Consider the following 20,190-nt stretch of genomic DNA (forward strand, 5'->3'; position numbering starts at 1 on the left):
AAGGAGGCAGGTGAATCGGTAACATTCACATCCAAATGCTCTCGTATCAAAAGGTAAACTGGATACAACAGTGATCATAATCCAAAAAGAAGTATTCCAGTAAATGTTTATTGACAAAAATGCAATGAATAAAGTTCTGCCAGGCTTAGCTTAATGGCAATGAAACATAATCAGAGACGAGACGTACAATATTGTGTGACGGTGCTGGCAAAACACTCAAAAGTTAGAGAGTCAAAACGATTAAACACTATCTAATGTCCAAAAACAAAACAAAAAAACCCCACCCAAACCATCTTTTTCGTCGTCATTAGTCCAAAAAAGTCCCAGGTGACAAGGGAAAAACAAAAAACAAGAAAAAAAAGACAATACACAGAGTGGATACAACATATTAGCATACAGTCGTGCTACTTTTTGGTTGTCTTGCGGATCAGCGCCATTCTCTGAAAGGAAAACAAATACAAACAGTTAGGCTCGCTGTGTTTTCATTACAAGATTAGTAATCAACAGTTGTCATCGTTTCTCTACATGTATGAAAAACAAAGCCTTCTACTGCTCACCTGTTTGTGAGCCTCTGTGGTGCACGCCTTCTTGAACGGCCGGATCTCGTCTGAGCCATAACCAGGAATCCACATGTTCCACTGGCGCTCTGAGAAAAGCAATGCACAATGTCAGCAGAACATCTCATGGCCATTCACTTAAACTGGGCATGAGCGTGCCGCTGTAAAGAGGAAGCAGATTGTATCGACTCTGGTCGGTTGCTTAGCTACAGAAAATACTATGAACAAGGCAGAGGATCGTGACTGCTCTTCACAGAATACTCTTGGACAACTTGTCAGCAAAACATTGTAAGCAACCATACTTGTCTCTCTTTTGCGTCATCGTATTATGAATGTCCATTTGTGTCTTTCTAAATATAAACTTTAAACATTGTCCATTCCATCAACATACAAACTCAAATATCATAACAAATACTGTGTGTTCACATTTTCCAGTGATGCCACAAACACAAATAAACAGGTGTGTCTGCGTCATCAATTCAAAATATCTGTCGTCTAGATGTAAACACTGAAAACTCCTTCACCCCGGAAGGAGTTTTTAGCAACCTGCCATTTACGTGTGTATGTTGAAATGTAGAGAAAAAGCTTTGTTTAAAGAAATACCTGTGTATGTGTGTACAGTGACACAATCCCAAGACACAACCTCCATTTCTTTTCCAAAAACGGTTAATACTGTTGTCAGTGGTCAACGTAAATAATTTCAACTTCAACGACTCTCTTGGCTATTTCCCCTTCGCTCTTATCTGAACAAAGCCAAGCAACAGTGAAAACGAAGTCCCTACCAGTGATTTGGTCACTTGGTTGGCATGCAGGCCTAAATGTATCTGGGAATTTGCATTTTCTGGCTGAACACTTGCAGACATTCAAGGAGAAAGTGGGATAAAGTCTTCAACATCTTTGTCTCGTTTTCTATTTGAGATGCCAACTGTCAAGAGATTTTTTTAATTCATAAGAAATACATTTGCTAATATTTTAGTTGCATAAAAAGTTTGATAATAAAAAAAATTACGTTCAAAAGTAGCTGTCATACTTGAATACAAATATCGCCATGGCAAAAAATTAACGAGATAACACTTCGGTAAGAAAAATGAATGACTCACACATCAAGCAGTCATGATATGCAGGGTAGGGTATTAATTTTGTCCTGAGCCTGTCATATTAGAAGCAATTATCCCCCCTAGTAATTACAGGCTGACCATCAGATAATTCATAGAGATTTTTTTGTGACCCTTTTGAAAAAGATTAGATATTATACAACCCAGAAAAAAAGCCACCAGCAACTCACCGAGATGTAATTGAACATCCTTCACCTCCAAGGTGTTGGACTTGCGATGGCGTGCCAGTTGACAGGCTGCCGTCACTACACTCTCTATAAAGTCATCTGCAATTTGTAGCAGCATCTGAAAAGAGACAGACATTTTGAAAAACCATCAATTGTGTGCAGTGAAAGAAAGCAATCCTCCACAATCCCTCATATTATTTCAGCTGCTCACATCATTTATCATGCAGCCAGACTTTCAATACAATAACATTTCCAAATGATGGATGTGGCAGTATGTTCGGGCAGCTTGAAAGCAATAAAAACAAGATGCACGCTGTATTCATTTCACCCCAGACATTTCACTGCTGCTTTTCTTTATGCTTATATGTAATTAAAAAAAAATTAAAAACATGCTGATTTTATTTAAAACCACTGACAGACCTCCTCAACGTCCTCATCCAGCTGCTCATTCGGATCAATTTCTCTCACCAGATCCTGCAGCTTCTTCTTACTGAGCACCTGGAGAGAAAGCAGATGTTTCCATTCAGTAAATAAATAATGGCCCTATAAGCACAAATGACAACAGAGCACCCACAAGGCTTTTTTTTTTTACATTTAAAGCAAAGACCCACAAAATTGTTGTGGATCTTTTGGATATATTCATAACATATCTCATGTGTAAATATAAAATCTTCACGCTAAATACAGTTACAGAAAGACCAACCTCAGCATATAATCAGCCACTAGTCATATTAAATGAGGAAAGCAATGGAAAACAAGATATAAACAAGGCAAATTTTACACCAGTGGTGTGGCTGTAACTATAAGACTTGTAGAAAACTGCATAAACTACCTATAATCTAAATGATGCAATATATCAACACACGCACAATAAATTTAAATATGCAAGCAAAATGTCACTGCTTCTAATCTACAGCATGAGATTTGTGCAGCGACCCGGCCCAGCAGCATCTTTGGGTTTAGTGAGTAAGGAGCTGGACTGACCTGAGATCCCTCCGGACTACTTCTGCCAGCAGGTCCAGGGGTCATAACCTTCACTGCTGTCGCGGTGTTGTTAGCCATGCTGGTGGCAACAGGGAAAGTGGAAGGAATGTGGGAGTTTCACAAGAGGCAAACACTGACGTCTGTCTGTGTCAGAGTCCTGGGTGTCGGTCCAAGATGGGCACAGATGTGATGGATTATGTTTGATAAGGACCTCGTCCGGAAATCTGCGGAAAATAGTGAGAAATTACACAAATCAGCATCACAGCAGAATCTTAAATCTGTCCTAATACATAATCCTAGTCTATTTTTATTAATATATTTCACTTTATTTGTCATTTTCTATAGTCTATTTTGTTCCATTTATTTTTCTATTCTCAACTCCCGATTGTATTAAACTCCACTGCTGATGTTTTTATCTTCTCCCCCATATAAAAGACATTGTGATATTGTAGTATACAGTGAATCAGGATTACTAGTAACGTTAGCTTCAAGACACAGGCAGAAACTTAGTCGGAAAACATCGCTGTTGTATCCACTCACAATATTCCCAAAGATAGCAAAATACCAACACACTCGCACAATAAAACAAGACATGTTCACGTTAAACGGCTGTGCAGCTTTAACAAACGAGGAAATGGCGTGAAATACCGCCGCTAACAAAACGTTATATGCTAAAAACAATAGCAGCTATCAAGCTTTGAATTTAGCCGGACAGGCTAACATTAGCAGCTAACCTAACGGCGCGGCTTCAAATCCGCTGCTCGCTAAAATTACACGCTAAACAGCGAACTTACCCAAATAAACAAACACTATCTATCCATGTTTCGGCTTCGTCGCGACGACAGTGAGTGAGTTTAACACAGAAAGACTCGCTCAAATTCACACAGCACAGCTAGAAAATTCACCGAGGATTTTTCTCCCCCTCTACTTCCGCTTTATGTATGTCTATTTCCGGTGGTGTCGCCTCCACTCCGCCACCTGCTGGACGCTTTGTGGAACTACACCCGGGTGCAGCGAGAGCCTCTGGTCGCTGTTGATATGATTAAACACGGTATAAAACATGGTGGACACGCTGCAGTGAACACAAACACGCTGGATAAACATCATGGGACAGGAATGGTGTAGGAATGTCTCTTTAATCATCCTCTCAATTAAAAACAGCGAGCCAACAAACAATACTAAAGCAATACAGGAACACAGAAGAACATGACTTCAATAGGCCTAGATAGAGGAAAAACAACAAATCTGCAAAACAACAACATATAAGCTTATGAAAATATAATTAACGACACCTCCAATCCACCCTCAGAGCACTTGGTCAGACTTAATACATTAATTTATTTTTTTCTTGGAAATAAAGTCGTACCAAGTAGTTCAAGTAGTCAATATGCTTAGCAGTGATAGTTTGCCATAAGGAGTAATTAGAGTAGCCTACAAAGTGGAAGTGACCTTCTGCTTTGCAAAGATATGATGCTTTAGCCTAAGTATGTATGATTTTTATGATATAGGCTACGTATGTATTATATTCTTATTTTAACAATAGGCTAATAATATAATATAGCCTAATATAATATAATGTAATTTAATATAAATGATAGTAATAATGCGGCTGTGTAAGCCTGTGGTGGATCCAGCAGCAGGACAGAAGAGAAAGATGACTGTAAGCGTTTTGTCAGCTTCAGTGCAGTAAACGGTGTCTCGGGCTGAATTTTCTTTCGCTCCTGTCTCCTGTTCAGCTCTGGTTAACAGCTAATCAATCAAAGGTCAGAGCAAATGAAGCGCAACATGCTCGCTTGCTCGGCATCGCATCTCACACCGGGACACTCCCGCTGCAGCAGCAGCAGCACTCTGCGGGAACAAGTCGAGACTTCTTCCTCATTCTGATGAACTTCTTCTTCAGAAGAAGCAGTGACCTCAACAACAACAAGCTCAGACTGACAACATGATAGGCCCGACTTCCCTTGGAGACAAATGACGCACTGGGAGTGATCTGATGATCGGAGCGGCGCAGTTTACACTTCACATAAACTACACCTCAGGCGTTAAACGCGCCTCGCCAGAAGACAATCATTAGATGAGGCTTATTGAGCAGTTTCATCTCCCCTGTGTGCACTTTTTGGATGGATTGTTTCTTTGAGCTGTCAGAAATTTGGAGCGCACTTCCTCAAAAAAAAACCCCAACAAGAAATACAAGCCACACCTACACCTCGTAATACATAAATACTGAGCAAACTTTCATTTCAGATTAGAAACTGCGCAGCAGTGCACACCATTGTTCTCACGCCGAAAAGCTTTTCCGCAGTTATGAAAGTACTTCTTGTTGTTGCAGCGGTCGCCCTGATCCGTGGCAGTTTTGGTAACTATGTTGTTTTTTTCTCTCTCTCATTTTCTACCACAGATAATATCCTCAAAACATTTAATTATATTGCTCCCCTGTGATGATCTGTTGGTTTAATATTCAAGTCTGGTTCCTGGTTGTCTTTTCACAAATGTATTCATACAGTTGCTATCCCTGGGTTTGTGTGTGTGTCTGCTTCTCTCTGTGTGTCTGTCTAAGAGTTTGTTTTTCCTCCAGAGAAAACACTTTATTTTCTCTTCTGTCACACTGATGGGTTTCCCCTGGTGGTTTACGAAGCTCAGACTAAAAACAGGAAGTGCTTGTGGTATTATCAAGGGGCCGATGAGCAGACACGTATATACTGTATGCAAAAAACCTGTTTACATAAAAGCAGCATCCTATCTGTCGAGAGACAATGCAAAGTGTCTGTGTTATGCAGTAATTGTGACAAAACGCCCCCGTTGGTGTCACCAAAGTGGAAGAACCTGTTGCTGGTCATGTGGCCGTGGTGACTTTGAGAGTATTGGCAGTTTTCCAGCAGGAGCCTGAAACAAATGTCAGGAAAAGGGAGAGTTTGTTTTGAAAGTGTTGCCCAGAACAGCAGTCGCATTTCCCAGCGCAGGTCAGCCTGCCCTCCCACCAGAGCCCCCCTGCCGATTCATGTTGCGATCAATAACCCGCATCTTTAATCTCTGTCCACATGCAGCCACTTTGCTCATTAAAGGGCCAACCGAGCCGATCCTGGAGGGAGAGAGCATCACGCTGGAGTGCCTGATCTCAGACTCTGAACTCAACATCAGCCAGGTCCACTTTGAGATCTTCTCCAAGGTAGGCCATGGGACAAAAATGGGTCGGTGGGTGTGAAGAGAAAGAACCTCCTCTCACCGATAAGTGCTCTCGTGTGTCATTGTCATTGTTTGAGTTATTGTAAAACTGAATTTATTAATAAATCAACCTTTATTTATACTCGAGAGATGATTGAGGGGTGACCTTTTCTTTACAAAGGAACCTAGAGTGGCACTCATACCTTCGCCAAGTCCCCTTTTGTACTCACTTATATACCAGCCACCTATATATGCCTGATTTTTTTCATCCAGATCCATGCATTATTGCCTGAGAAAATGACAAAAATGTTGAAATGTCCCGCAATCTTAAAGAAAGTTAGAGAAAATTCCTGGACGCGTCCCTTTATTCAGATCCAAACCAAAAGTTAAAGAGGTCTATTCTGGACAGAGACCCATCCTGCATCCAAGTTTTGTAGAAATCCATTCAGTAGTTTTTATGTAATCCTGCTCACAAACCAACAAACAGACAAACGGACAAATACTGACAGAGAAAAGGCAGTCTCACTAGAAGCTAGTTAAAAGCCATGAAGAACTATAGTTTTACATCTGATGATTTACTTAAAATGTAAAATTGCTACTGTCTTCAAAATAACGAGGAACCCAAATGCAAAACGCTGAAAGTCAGGCAGGCAAAACGAAAAGCGAGCTTTGAGTACGAAGCTGATGTCCAACATCCAGAAAAATCCAAAAATACAACCAGAAACTAAATATACCAAAATAAGACCGGAAACATCCAAACTGAAAACCTAAACCATGACAAAAAAATGACATTCAGTTATGTAAAAGCCCTAAAAATGTGCAGTTATGGCAGATAAATGAACAGATAATTAAAATAATAGAAATGTGAAAATCAAAATGCAGCATGTAAACTCGAGAGTATTAATAACTCTTGTAGTGGTGTGAAAAATCAATGAATCATTTTATTATGTTGTTCTCTCACACACAGACTGACTCTGTGCAGCATACATTAGAAAAGATCGTCACTGAACACTGTTACGTGTCAAATGTTTGTAGCTGAAACTGATTTGCATTGCATGTCCTGGAACAGGGAGTCATGTGCTCTATGTAAATATCACACCGAGCAGCTGACCGCCATAAAGAAAAACACTAACACATGAAATGTAATCCGTGAGAACGCTCCTCAGTAATGTCATGTGATGCTGTTGTGTTTGGATCGCTTTTCTGAATCTGATATTCAGCTCCAAAGTTCTCAAAGTATGCCTTTAACCAGACGGCTGCCCTCATCTGTCTTTCTGTCTTTCACCTTCACCAGTACATGCACACATGGCGTCCAGTCTGGGAGCGATCTTGGTGCTACTATTCGATGCAGATCGTGGAGACTCCGGACAGCCTCGTCCTGACCATCCCCCGCGCAGGAAGGTTCTACGAGGGGCCCTACCGCTGTGTCTCCGACGCCGAAAATGTGACCGCGCCAGACAACTCCTCCCAGGTCCTGGGCATCAAAGTGCATTGTGAGTGCCTGGGGTGATGTGGGTCATAGCTGTGTCTGGGAACAATGACTCTGTGACACTGTTTTCCCCTTTTTCCAAATAAAGAAAACCTTAGATTTTTAGATTTTTTTTTTCATGTTGTCTGTTTCCTGCGGTGGTCAAAGAGATCTCTGCAGGAATCTGACGATAAGCTGGATAAGAACGAGACTTGCAAATGAGACGCAGCGTCTGAGTTTCGCTCTTTAATAGGGAAATGCGCGGCCGAGAATATTGACGTGCATAATAAAGGGAGGGAGTGAGAAAAAACCACCTGAGTGTACATTGGTAAATAGTCTAGGTGAAAAGGCAGAACGGAGAGTGCCTGAAACATCGCAATTTTCCTCATATTTCCAACCAGCAGGAAGTAAAGACAATCTTTCAGACACTGTGGACACAGCTTTCTTTCACAGTGAGGGATAGAAAAACACATGAATTGTTAATAACACAAGACATATCTATGCAGTGCAGCTGCAGAGTGTGTACAACAAAACAATTGCAAAAAAGTACACATCCAGTGTTACCTGTGATAGGTCGACTATTTTTTTTTCTTCCCTGCACTCCCACGCAAACAAAGACGCAGTCTCCTGCTGGGGCTCCAGTCAGTGTAGGGGACACAGCTGGATGAAACGACATCCGTGGCGTGGCCAGCCAGATTATCGGTGTCCTCTATCTTCTCAGTGGCCACCAGAATCGACCGTGATGCTGTTTGATAGGCTCCTCAGCCTCATGGGGGGAATCAATAAGAGGCAAAGATTAGAGTGGACTGAAGGACTGAAGGAGACGGAGAGGGAAGGAAGCCAGGAGCTGGATGGACGTGGGCCATCTATTGAGATGGAAGAGAAAATGAGCCATTATTCACAACACTGCCTCTCTAAAGACTTCGATAAGATGAAGCCTATTATCATTATTATTGATTGCCTGGTGCGGTCTGTACCACTGGGAGGCACTCATACTTGAGCCTATACACTCAGATATACTTGAAATATGAGAGCGTTTGCCAGCTGCCACCGCTACGAACATATGTTCAGTCACGTCCCAGACTCATGAGAAAGTGGCTCCGGCGTATATTAAATTTCTCGCTTCATTAATGCTCCATGGTGCTTCCTCTCTCCCGCTGTGATCTCTAGACATGGGTGAGCTGTCACTGTCCAGGGAAGGCTTCACCAGCTACCTGGGCGTCCCGCAGGAGCTGAGGGTGCGCGCCGGGGACGACGTGGTGCTGAAGTGCTCCACCAGCTCGTCGGAGGAGCCGAGCTACTTCTGGAACAAGAACGTGAGAAAGCCCGGGGATTGTGCGCAGCGCCGGTGTCCTCATTATGCTCTTGGAAACTTGTCGCTCTCTCTCTCGCCATCCAATTTCGATGTGACCTCGTTATTATTATTTTTCCTCTCTTGTTCCAGTCTCTCTAGGTCCCTTTCTTCTCTCTTGGCTTTGCTCAAGCATTCTCTTAATTTTCTCTTCTCTTCTAGCACCTCTCTGTTTCTCTCCCTGACTTTCTCAAGCCACTTGTTTCCCCCCCACCCCACCCCACCACCTCGCCTGTCGTCTCCTCATCCTCCTCCTCCTCCTCCTCCTCCTCTGAAGTGCTCTGTATTTAAGTGACCGGTTGGCTTAGGCCCACCACTCGCTGGGGATTGCAGCTTGCCCACTTACAGAGGATTAATAGTTTAATGAGGTCTAGACAAGAGCCAGTCAACCTGAAAACAATTATGTGGATAGATTTCTAATGATTTTTTAGTGTTTGGTTAACCAGTATTGAATTATTCAACTGGGCTCCCTCGCTGGGCTGAGGAACCCCTCACCCGAGGGAAATTAGGATATCCCAGCGTATAATGGCACAGTGACAATCGGCATGTGCTGTAGAACAACACGAAGTTGACAAGCCGGACAGAACACTGTGCCCCTGTGGTGAGAAAGTGGTATTACACCTTTGAGCGAATAACAGGTGTAATGAAGCCGCGCAGCTATGCAGATATCTTGAGGACAGGCAGACATAATTGCCAAGTTTCCCCTTTTGTTATTCTTCTTGATAAGTCGGCTCGGGGGTTAATTTGCTTGTTAAAGGGTCACTGCTAATCCGGGTTTTAAATGGGCTTACAAGTCCAAATCCAATTCAGCGTACATTTTATACCGCTAATGCCGTTTGTCCTCCCTGTAATCATATGCAGCGCTTTCGTTTTTTCGCCGTTATTTGTCGAATCTGCAGCGCTCGTCAGTTTGAAGAAGACTAATAGTCGCCGTCAGCATGACTGGCAGGTCCGTCCCTGTATGGAGAATCACTCAGCGCACCGGCACTCCTGACTCACCTGTCGGATCCGTTCGTGCTCCGTTTTCATAAGTCACATGACCTTTGGGCAAAGAGGAACGACGCATTAGGGGAGATGATGAGATGAGATGAGATGAGATGAGATGAAATGGTGGTGTGTGTGAGAGCTCGCTGTACGTATGACAGGAATGGATACGGGTCAGGGAGTGGAAATCAGAATGGGTCCACTTTGACAGACAGCTGCCGTGGGCACACTGGCCCCCGGTAATGACAGCAGGACAGAGGCAGAAACGGGCCACTGCTTTGGGAGCCAGTGGATTTGCATACAAAATGCTGCTTTGGCCAGACCTGGCCTTTATGGGAAATCCTCTTAATTCAGATCCATTCAAATTGAAATGGACTTTCTTGGCAGGAGCTGCAGCTCCCAGGAGCCAAATCATTTGCATGGTGTAATGTCTTTTTTTTTTTTCTCCCCCCCCCCCTCTCCTCCACGTTCATTTGTTTTCCAGTCCTCGCGTTTGGCCTATTATTTGTTTCCTACCATGTCGGGCTCTATCTCATAATAGTGCTGCTATTTTTGTGTCAACAATTCATCCCGCTCCCCTGCCATCTCATTATGTGTTGTGTTAACAGTGTGTTGTTGCGGCATCATTCTTTGCGGATGATGGTGTTATCTGGGTTATTGACTTGTGTCGATGTGTGTTCAGTCGTTGGGATTACTGCTCAGGTAAATACACTTCATTTGGGACTTTGGGGACTGTTCTCTGAGGGCCACGCACATGCAGATATTTCTGTCTTTCTATCTGTGTCACTGCCGTTGCCAGTCTTTCTTGTCCCTTTTTCACATTTTTCCTCTTTCACTCGCACACATCTCATCCAAAAACGACACTTTCTGCCCCTCCTCTCTCTTGTTTCTCTCTCATTCACCAACCAGCAGCGCGTACTCTCTGGCTCTCCTCTGCTCTCGGCTCAGCATAATTGTAATTTGTAGGACTTTGTTGGTTCGCTTAGGGCTGAAATCAATCCAGTCAATAACATATTTTTCTACTTTCTGCCCTGCCTCACGTTTGTCTGACTCTCCTGCGCTCTGTTGTGCGTCTCCATCGTTCTCTCTCTCTCAGGGTGACGACTGGATCCTGCCTTCCCCTAAGTTGACGCTGAAGAAGGTGAGCGCCAAGGATGAAGGAAAGTACACCTGCGTGGCCGAGCATCCCTCCGTGGAGTCGCTCAGCAAGAGCCGCACCATCAGCATCACCGTGCTGCCTGGTAAGAAGAGACGTTAGATCTACCTGGACCACCAGATTCAGTCTGGTGCACTTGTGTCCCGCTTCCTTTTTCCTACGAACCGGTTGAGGCTTTCTTTGTAACTGTTGGGAAATTCAGCCTTCAACATCCCCTAAGCCAAAACAATGTTCTGTTTCAGTCGGAAACTCAAAGGTGCCCAGAAAGGTCAGGTGCGTGGGTGCGTTTACGTCAGCAGAAGTTCTCTTTTCTAAGTATGAAACATTTAAAACCCTAAATTTCTAAGGAAGAAGTGCAATTCAGAGTTTTTACTAATTTGCACACAGAAAAGTGGTTTCGTGAGCTGAGGACATTTCTAAAAAACATTGAAAAATGAAAATGAAAAAAAACATTGAAATCCACTTCGAAAGGTCAAAAGGAAAAAGAACATTTTGTATATTTTAATAAATAAATGGCAATGACTCCTAAAGGATAAGAGGATAATGATAATATATAAAAGAAACAATAATTTTTACCTGACCTTTGATTTTTTTTTTCTCTTTAGACAGAAAATATCAAGTCAAGCATTAGTACACCCTCGAGCACGGAGTGAAAGAAACGACCAAGTGGAGGCAGAAATGAGCCCTAGCTGTTAGAAACTGAAATCTGTGAACTGTGTGATTGTTTTTGTTTTTTTTAATTTCCTTTAATTTGATCCGTTCCAGAAAATCCTGTGCGGTCTCTACCGATTTACATGCACCCATGGGACCTGCTAACACCATCAGAAAGTATACGTTACATTCTAGCACACTGGTGATAATGAGTGAAAGTCGGCACGCGCTTGATTAGAAGTCTGGTTGTCTGTCAGCGTCTGTAGACGAATGAATCTGTGTGACTGACAAACCGTCTTATTTCTCGTGAAGATTGTATCCAACCGGAGAACTAATTTCATTACAACATTATGGCTAATCCAATTTACAGCACTTCATCCGTCTTCATCATCTTTATCGCTGACCTGTGAGATGACTGCGCTGTGTTAATGCACTGCGGTTTTTTAAACACCGTCCTCTCACCCAGCAGGATTCATAAGCCTTCTGACTTCAATCGGTGAAATTACGCAACCTCTAAAAATGCAATTAAGCCAATGCGTGTTATTTATTATGGTAGAGTTATCTTATTACTGCTGCAATTGACTCATTGGTCACTGCGCTCCACAGTGTCTCCAGTATTTCCTCGGAAGCACATGTACTAATTAAAACGGTAATCATTTCTAGAGGCTGGAATAATGTTTGTTCATCCTTGAAGGTTCTGTGGGCAAACGTTGCATGTCACTGCTGCCACTTTCAAGTCGCACAACAATAGCAGAGCAGACCTCTAGCAAACGCTCCTGTGTGACTCCGGCTGCCAAGAAATCCTCTTAACATATGGAATTACTGGGTGTGGGAACAGACGAAGCATGTGTTTGTTGCCGCCTTAAATCCTCATAATCTTAATTTTCATGCCCCTGCGCCGGCAACAGCCGCGGCTGGAGGCATTATGTTTTTGCGTTGTCCGTCTGTCCGTCCGTTCGTCCCAGATATCAAGAACGCCCGGAGGGAATTTCCTCAAGTTTGGCTCAAACGCTCACTCGATTCAAGGAGGAACTGATGAGATTTTGGTGGTCGGAAACATCAACTGTCAAGGACACTGTGATCAGTGGAGCAATGTAACATAGTGCATTTACTCAAGTCCTTAAATGCAATTTCAAGGTACTTGTACTTTACTTAGTATATCCTATTTATGCTATTTTATACTTCCACTCCAGTGCATTTCACAAGGAGATATTTTTTTCTACTACATTTACTCACCTGCTATATAAACTATCTAATGAATATATATCATATATATCATCCTTCAGGCTTGGTGAATACCTACACTGTGGTAGTAAAAGTACTGAGTACTTCCACCACTGACTGATACCTCACAAAACACATTTTTTGGCCTTAACTCAAGAATATGACAAAATTTCACCCAAAAGTCTAATAGGATAAGATGATGAAGTGATGACATTTTATATCCAAAAGGCCGATGGTCGGCTTCATAATGTTCTGCTAAAACATCTCTTTGGCTATGATTTAACCATATAAAGACGAGAGGGTCGCACTCAGGAATATTTCTTTTGATGAATTTACTTTATCGGCTGTCTGGCAGTAGCCGAAACTTCACAAACGGATGAAGGCCGAATGGCTGAGATCGCTTTGTGTACTGCTAGACAGGTAATTCTGAAAATTCATCAAAAGAAATATCCTTGAGTGCGACCCGGTTTTCTTTATATGGACTATTTGTTTAATGCCATCACTCAGGAAGAGAAAGCAGATTGTGACCATGTTTCACATTTGTTCTGATACTGAATCGGTGACATTATCCTCGCGTCCCCACCTTGAAACCGTGCTGATTGGTTAAATCGTCTGTGCTGCCAGGTTGAAGACCTGCTCCTTTGTGTTCTATCAGAATCAGCTTTATTGGCCCAAAAATGTGAACACATATAAGGACTTTTAATGTGTTTTTTTCTCTCAATGAACTTAATAGACATGCAGCAGTAATCTGCCACAAGATGACTGGCTTTTGCTGATATTGAGCTTCAGGTGATTTTCCCTGCACCATGTGATAAAGCCGCCTCTCAGTCCTCTGCACTCTTCTGTAAAAGAAGTCTCTAAGTTAAGACATCGTGTTTCTCAGTTTAAATTATTCACTGGAATCAAATATGTCAGCGAAGTGATAAATATAATATGAAAGTGTATGCACATGAAGGGGACAATCAGCCAGTTCTTAAAATTGTAAAAGGCAGACTTCTTGAAGATCAGAGCTGTGTACGCCAGCTCTACAACCATCAGAGCTCCAGACAGTCACTCTTTTCCTCCGCAAACAAACAGGATGTTGCCTTTAGAAGCTGCGCCTGGAGGCGTGAACCTCATAGTTTTGCTGATTTCAGAGTCTGTGTGATGCATGTTTCCCTTCATGTCTGACTGATCTGTCCCACAGAGGATGCCCCCTGGTACGAGTCTAGTAATGGCCGTCTCATGTTGATGACCTCGGCGGCGGCCGTGTCTCTCCTGGTGTTCATCCTCTCCATGAGCGTGTTCTTGTGCCGCAGGGCCAAGCAGACCAGGACCAGCAAGGGACCCATGTAAGGAAGACGTCCGAGTCTTTGTGTCTGCTTCTCTCTAACAAAAAGCAATCACCTCGCTCTTTACTTTCTGATTTTCATTTTAAATCACATTCAAAATCGGATGAATGCGGTTCCTCTGAATGCGAGGGAATCTGTGTGGGTTCAGGTTTTTTTTACGCTGCTTTTATGTGCTCTCACCCTCCCATTTTCCCAGTCCCTGCCCCTGCAGTTTGACTTTATATTACGGATATGGTTATTGCTGCAATATTTCATTCTGTCCCATGTGATAGAACCAAGGCCAATCTCCGTTATAGCGTGCGTTTTTTGGTGTGTGTGCCAGCGTTCACCTTGTGTACTTCACCTTGTGTTACGTATGCAGAACGTTCTTGCAGAAAACCTTTTCACACGCGTGCAAACTAGTTCCTTTGTGCTTTAAAAAGCCTTATCCACACTGAATATTAAAGTCTATCTCAGCAGGTCTGACCTACGTGACACCATCCTCCATCTTTCTCATCCTCCTGCCTCTCCCGTGCATTTCCACACGCTTTCTGCTCGACCTCATAGCACCAGGTTTCCTTCTGTGATACTTTGAGTGTAAAAAAGGATACAGAAATAATAAAAGCATTAGCGAAAAGTCTCATTAAATCTGTTGCTGACAGTATGTTAATGTGCACCGTGACCCCGCGCGGCTTTGCTCATTAACTTCTTTTCCATGTGGCCTGAACTTCCTGCTTCACACATGATTCCTGTGTCTCTGCGCTGCCAGTGAAGAGTTTAATCCTCACAAATATGAGCATGTTCGCATAAAAAAGAGCAAAAAGAGAGAGAAAAAAGGACTCTCACATCGACAGCCAGGTGTGGCTCCATCGCTCGCTTCTGGTCTATCATTTCCTCACTTATACTTTTCTAGTGCCTACTGGGTGGTCGATACACTGATAATCATGCTCCTCTGTCTTTCTTTCTTTCTCCTCCTCCCTCCCAGTGATGACCGGTCTCAGAAAAAGCCCATCTACAGAAGCAGTGTGGAGTCCCTACCCTCCACCTGCGGAGACAAACAGCCTCTGGTGTGACCGCGCGGGCAGGTGGAAGGATGAGGAGAGGCGAGAAGAAGACGGAGCGAGAGACGAGAGAGACGGGAGGGCTTGGCCGGAAAATGAGCGATACTTAAAGAGGGAGGGGAAGGTGTGGGGATATGGATGATCAGAATGCGGGGAGGGGAAAATGAGGGAGGTAAAGATTTGGAGACTGGAGGGAGAGCACAATAAAAATCAGTAACAAGCTGGGTGTAAAAAAAAAAAAATCTCTGAAGGGCAAATGATTGCTGTAGAGGCACAAAAGCTGCTTTGCTTGTGAGTGTATGCTTCAGTTATGCTTCTAGGACAAGGTGGGCAATTTCTCTTCATTTATTCTGTATTGTAGGAAATGGCGGGCCACATTCTTAGGGAAACGGCGCAGGATGAGCCCTCTGCTGTTAAGACTCCACACGCAATTCTCTCCTTTCTGTCACAAACATAATTGCTCGGCTGTCTATCATGAATGAGCCATTTGGGTAATAGGACAAGGTTTTATTTTGTTGGTTTCCCTTTCAACCTTTTTTTCAAAGACTCAAAGTATCCGCGAGAAGGTCATTATAATCTCTTTGGTGTGACAGCTCTGAAGCACATTGCACTCGATTTAATTTACTGTACTTGGAATTTCTTTGATATTAAATGGCTTTTAGAAAATATTATTTACTGTCCTTGTGTGTGTGCGCGTGCCATTGATTTTGTCCCATTTCAGAGACACAAAAGAGGCCGGGCTGTATCGACGCCGGGCTGAAAGCGGGACATGCATGCCCACTCAGCCGCACATCTTCTCGATCCAATGCCATCTCCGGCTTGCATCAGCTTGTTTACCAACCTTTCCCTTCAGCCTGTAAGACCTTAGTCTGGAGCGATGACCTTTCCTCAAAGTACTCTGCCTGTGCATGTCTGTGTTTCTCCCCCATCTGGCTGCGAGAGCATTCTCAGTGAATTCAGCTCACAAACACATACATGAACAGAAGACTCACACTCACACACAGTGTGAATAGTAAAGTCAGGCAACCTTGAAACTTTGCCAATCCATTATAAGGGTATGCAGGGTTAGCTGCTGCTGGTTCTGTTTCAACATCATGGGTATTCAAGATTTAGTGTGTTTAGTGTGCAGCCGAGCCACATAACAACCATTATAGACTACAGCCAGTGGTGGAGGCAATATTTAGATCCTTTAGAAGTAGTAATACATTAGTGTTCATCCTACTATAAGTAAAATGACTAATAATGCAGAATGTATCTTGCCCAAGGACACTTAGATGCAGCCAGAGCTGGGGATCGAACTCCTGACCCCTTGAATGGTTGATGACTCGCTCTACCTCCTGAGCCACAGCCACCCCTGTATATGCTGCTGGGTAATCTATATACTGGCAGGCAGCTTGATCCAAAATAATCTAGCATCTATCTTTTTAGCTGATATATTTATATTTTCTATTAATAAACTAAATCTGCAAAGTAACTAGTAACTAAAGTTTTACAATAAATGTAGTGGAGTACAAATGGGCTGACAGTATTTGCCTCCAAATAGGGTTGTGACGGCGTGAAATGTTCATGGTTTGATAACTATCTCAGAAAATATCACGGCTTCACAGTTTTTGTTATCACTCAAGTATTATAATTATCATTATCAGCTATAATGATGGACAGGAAGGCTTCTTTTGAAGGTTTTATTTTGACAGTTAGACACATAGACAGCACAAGCTTACTTAGTACGCCGTGGTTTACAACATTAATGTGGTGAAGGTAGAGAGATCAGGTGGACGTTCATTCAATCATGTAAGACAGCAGATTCTCCGTGTAGCTGAAGAAAGGTTGCCGTACTTTACAGAAGAAATTCAGAGAGCAGGTTATCTTCTCCAGAGGTGTGCAGCTTCATCCTGGATCGCAGTTGAAATTGGAGTTTAAAGTTTTGGTCGCTGCGAAATTAAATTTAATCTAGGTTTTAAACTGAGGGTTAAAGAGAGGCTAATTTTAAATTTGGTGCAACAGAATTAAAAGTTAACCCATGATTTAATCAGGTTTAAAGAATAACCCAAAATGCATCCCCCTTATCAACCTGCCATCCCCCTGCTTCAGCCCCTGCAGCAGAGAGAGTGCGGGGACAAAGGGGTTGTTTAGTTGAATATGTTAGTCCGACTCATCTTATCTGACTGAAGTTAGATCATAGAAACCAAAAAAAAACGAAGTGTCATATCGCTAGTTGTGGGTGAATGAGACAAACTGTGGGTTCATCCCCTCCGTCAAAAAATCCCAATTCGCCTCTTGGCTGCGACCCTCCCGCCAAAATATTAATGCAAGTAGCATAACATGGAAATACTCAAGTACAAGTACATTAAAATTGTATCTAAGAGCAGTACTTAAGTAAATGTGTTCATTTCACCACCGACTACAACTTCATCTTTTTAATTTTCTCCTCTGTTGCCTTGTAACCCTTAACGCCGTACCACAGCACCATCGCTTATTACCATAACCGTGCTCATAATGCAAAGAATTTCATTACGCTTGTCTGTTGAAGTTATGTTGGGTTTTATGTGGTTTTATTATCGGTGTGTGGTTGACCGTAGGCCGTCGTTAATAATGGGCGAAGCGGCAGTTTAACAATGACACTCCATTAACGGGTGCATGCGCCACAGAGCACAGCCAGGATAATGTTATTAAACTGATTATTCAAGCCCCCCCGTACAGCTCGCCTCCGCTGCAGCCGTCCTGCGAGCATTTTACAGACTCCTCGTATTTCTTTTTCCAACTCCACAAACTTCTGCTTACTTTATGTCTTAGGTCAAGGCCGGGAGTAAAGAGACAACATATATCGAGACGGTGACAGAAATAGGGAGTTTTATAAATCGGTCACGCTCCGGAGGAAAGAATACAATATTGTAAATTTAAAATGCGGCCCCCTCCTGCATGTGAAATGCCAGTGAGCACCATTTTTGTTTTTGGCCTTTGAGTCAGTCATGAGTGAAAAGCTGTGTGCTCCCGAGTGGGCTCCGGTTCTGGGGCTTCAACTCGTCGGCCAGAAAAAGACAAGATTATGTATCAGGAATTTCACACAGAGGAGCTGTCCCCAAGGTACAAGGCTCTGGTTGGGAGAGAGAGGGAAGCCTAGTTTACAGTGACATCTTGACCTTGATAGTGTCTCATGGATAAACCGGTGGACAGCAGTTCAGGGCAATGCAGAAGCAGTGCGGAGAATACAGAGCAGTGAAGTGTTTTGTCTCGGGCCTGACAGGACAAAGGTGCAGATCTGTGACATTTAAGTCTGCAACTCCTCACCAGATCAACCAGTTAGTCTGGTTTGCGACGGCCCTGGTAGCCCTCAGTGCAATGGCCTTCATGTAAAGGTGAGTTATACCAAACATGACACCTCATTGACTAACGCATCAAGGTGCCAGGCATTTGTAACCGCATGCCACCGGCCGCTGCTGTTCTCGTCACGGTCACTTGCTTTTGTATGTGCTTCCCGCATATGTTGTGTCAAATGGCTGAAAATGAAGGAGTGGAGCTCGCTGGAGAAGCAGGTGTTTTCCCCTCATTACTTCCTGACAATACCCCATCTGGTGCCGGGGAGCTGCTGCCACCGCCGACTCCCTGCCAGCCGGGGAACAAACACTCGCAGAGAGGCTGACGGGGGAAAAATGGGCTGGGATGGGAACTGGGGGAATGAGCGGGGCAGATACCATCCTCGCCAAGACAACGCCGTCGAAACTCGTGTCGAGACAGAGCATGAGTGAAGGGAGAGAGCCTGGAGCTGAGACTTTTAAGATTTCACACAGATCCACGAGGCAAGGTCAGACATGAGGCACGAGTTCAAACAATCTTTATGTGGGCCAAGAGTAGAAAGATTAATATTAATGCTAAAAGACCGGTTTGATGTTTCACTCTCTGTTTGAACTCTTCCTGACTGTTTGAGCCAAACTGACCTAAGTGTCTGGAGGATTTGTGACAGATGAGGCCGAGAGAGGGAGAGAGAGAGAGAGAGAGAGGCCAAAGCAGATGTGACACCCATGACATGCTCTCCCTAATCTCACCTGAAGGGGGCGCCAAAGACACAGTTTCCAAAAGATGCCTTCAAGCATGAGGAGCCTTCAAACCCATGTTATAACACTAGATTAGTGGAGGAAGAAAAAAAAAAGAGATGTGGAAAAGAGGAACAATTTTCATAATGGAGCAGCGCTCTCTGACTGGAAAACACAATTATGGGCAAACTGTGGCCACAGCATGAGGGTAAAGTTAAAGAGCCCCTTTAGCGGGGCCTAATAGGCCCTGACTACAGATGAGCAGAAAACACAGGCTCGACCGGGGCATAAGTTTTTGTTCCGGGCCATTACCATCATTGTGAACGGCGATTTAACCGAACACACTCAGGCCCGCTCCCCTTTTCTGCTTGATGACTCCTGTGCACATCGTGGAGACGGAGCAGCTCCCGAGGAAACACCTGAACACTTCCGCTGCACATAATCTCATTTTAAGTGAGTCTGTGTGACCTTTCCCTGCAGTTTTGATCACCAAAGAGACGCATTAAGCATGAATTAATTACCGATGGAAAGATGAGTCCGCCACCTGATCACTGACATCAGTCTGCGTAATCAATTGCCTTAAGAGTACCAATAAATGATCCCAACGTTATTCTGTCTCCAAACATTAAACATCTGTTTCATTTTCGTCTTAATCACTGTGCCGCACATCCTTTTCGGTCCCTGAATGTGAAATAAATTGCTTATTTGCGTCGGCAAATTAATGCTGCTTATCAATCACATTTAGAACCAATTGATTTCAATTAATTGGAAGGTGCAGCCCCGTCGTCCCTCCCCTGCTCTCCTCCTTGCTTTGCCTACTTCTCTCCGAAGCCCTGCCCCTCGCTCCTCATCCGCACACCCCTCCACCTGCTCCGGATCTCTCCAATTGGTCAGACGCGCACACAGGCCCGCCCTTACTGCCAAGCTTTTACAAAAAAAAAAAAAAAAAAAAAAAAAAAAATATTTACA

The 20,190-nt window shown here is 43.5% G+C and overlaps 2 protein-coding genes across 2 annotated transcripts; one reads left to right on the forward strand and one right to left on the reverse strand.

Annotated features, from left to right (window-relative positions):
- Positions 1-89: 89 nt before the first annotated feature.
- Positions 90-3,765, reverse strand: taf12 (TAF12 RNA polymerase II, TATA box binding protein (TBP)-associated factor). Its single transcript, XM_084357526.1, has 6 exons — positions 3,618-3,765; positions 2,824-3,047; positions 2,260-2,337; positions 1,843-1,957; positions 558-646; positions 90-440 (listed from the first exon to the last, which is right to left on the reverse strand). Exons 2-6 carry the CDS (start codon positions 2,899-2,901, stop codon positions 405-407), a joined length of 396 nt encoding a protein of 131 aa, XP_084213652.1. The 5' UTR covers positions 2,902-3,047; positions 3,618-3,765; the 3' UTR covers positions 90-404.
- A 1,136-nt stretch (positions 3,766-4,901) lies between these two features.
- LOC311260568 (cell surface glycoprotein MUC18) lies at positions 4,902-15,861 on the forward strand. The gene is made up of 7 exons (XM_084358561.1): positions 4,902-5,179; positions 5,868-5,989; positions 7,280-7,478; positions 8,624-8,769; positions 10,885-11,029; positions 14,006-14,150; positions 15,115-15,861. Exons 1-7 carry the CDS (start codon positions 5,128-5,130, stop codon positions 15,200-15,202), a joined length of 897 nt encoding a protein of 298 aa, XP_084214687.1. The 5' UTR covers positions 4,902-5,127; the 3' UTR covers positions 15,203-15,861.
- The last annotated feature ends 4,329 nt before the right edge of the window (positions 15,862-20,190 follow it).

The sequence above is a fragment of the Pagrus pagrus genome (assembly GCF_965226575.1).
Source record: "Pagrus pagrus genome assembly, chromosome: 7".
Taxonomy (NCBI): Eukaryota; Metazoa; Chordata; class Actinopteri; order Spariformes; family Sparidae; genus Pagrus; species Pagrus pagrus.

What these genes read in the sequence shown, in the direction of transcription:
- taf12 (XM_084357526.1), bottom strand. Translation starts at nt 2,901, where the DNA reads ATGGCTAACAACACCGCGACAGCAGTGAAGGTTATGACCCCTGGACCT. An exon ending in GTAGTCCGGAGGGATCTCAG is followed by an intron (nt 2,338 to 2,823) that starts GTCAGTCCAGCT and finishes CTTTCTCTCCAG; the next exon opens with GTGCTCAGTAAGAAGAAGCT. An exon ending in CCACAGAGGCTCACAAACAG is followed by an intron (nt 441 to 557) that starts GTGAGCAGTAGA and finishes TTTTCCTTTCAG; the next exon opens with AGAATGGCGCTGATCCGCAA.
- LOC311260568 (XM_084358561.1), top strand. Translation starts at nt 5,128, where the DNA reads ATGAAAGTACTTCTTGTTGTTGCAGCGGTCGCCCTGATCCGTGGCAGT. An exon ending in CCTGGGCATCAAAGTGCATT is followed by an intron (nt 7,479 to 8,623) that starts GTGAGTGCCTGG and finishes TGTGATCTCTAG; the next exon opens with ACATGGGTGAGCTGTCACTG. An exon ending in GCTACTTCTGGAACAAGAAC is followed by an intron (nt 8,770 to 10,884) that starts GTGAGAAAGCCC and finishes TCTCTCTCTCAG; the next exon opens with GGTGACGACTGGATCCTGCC.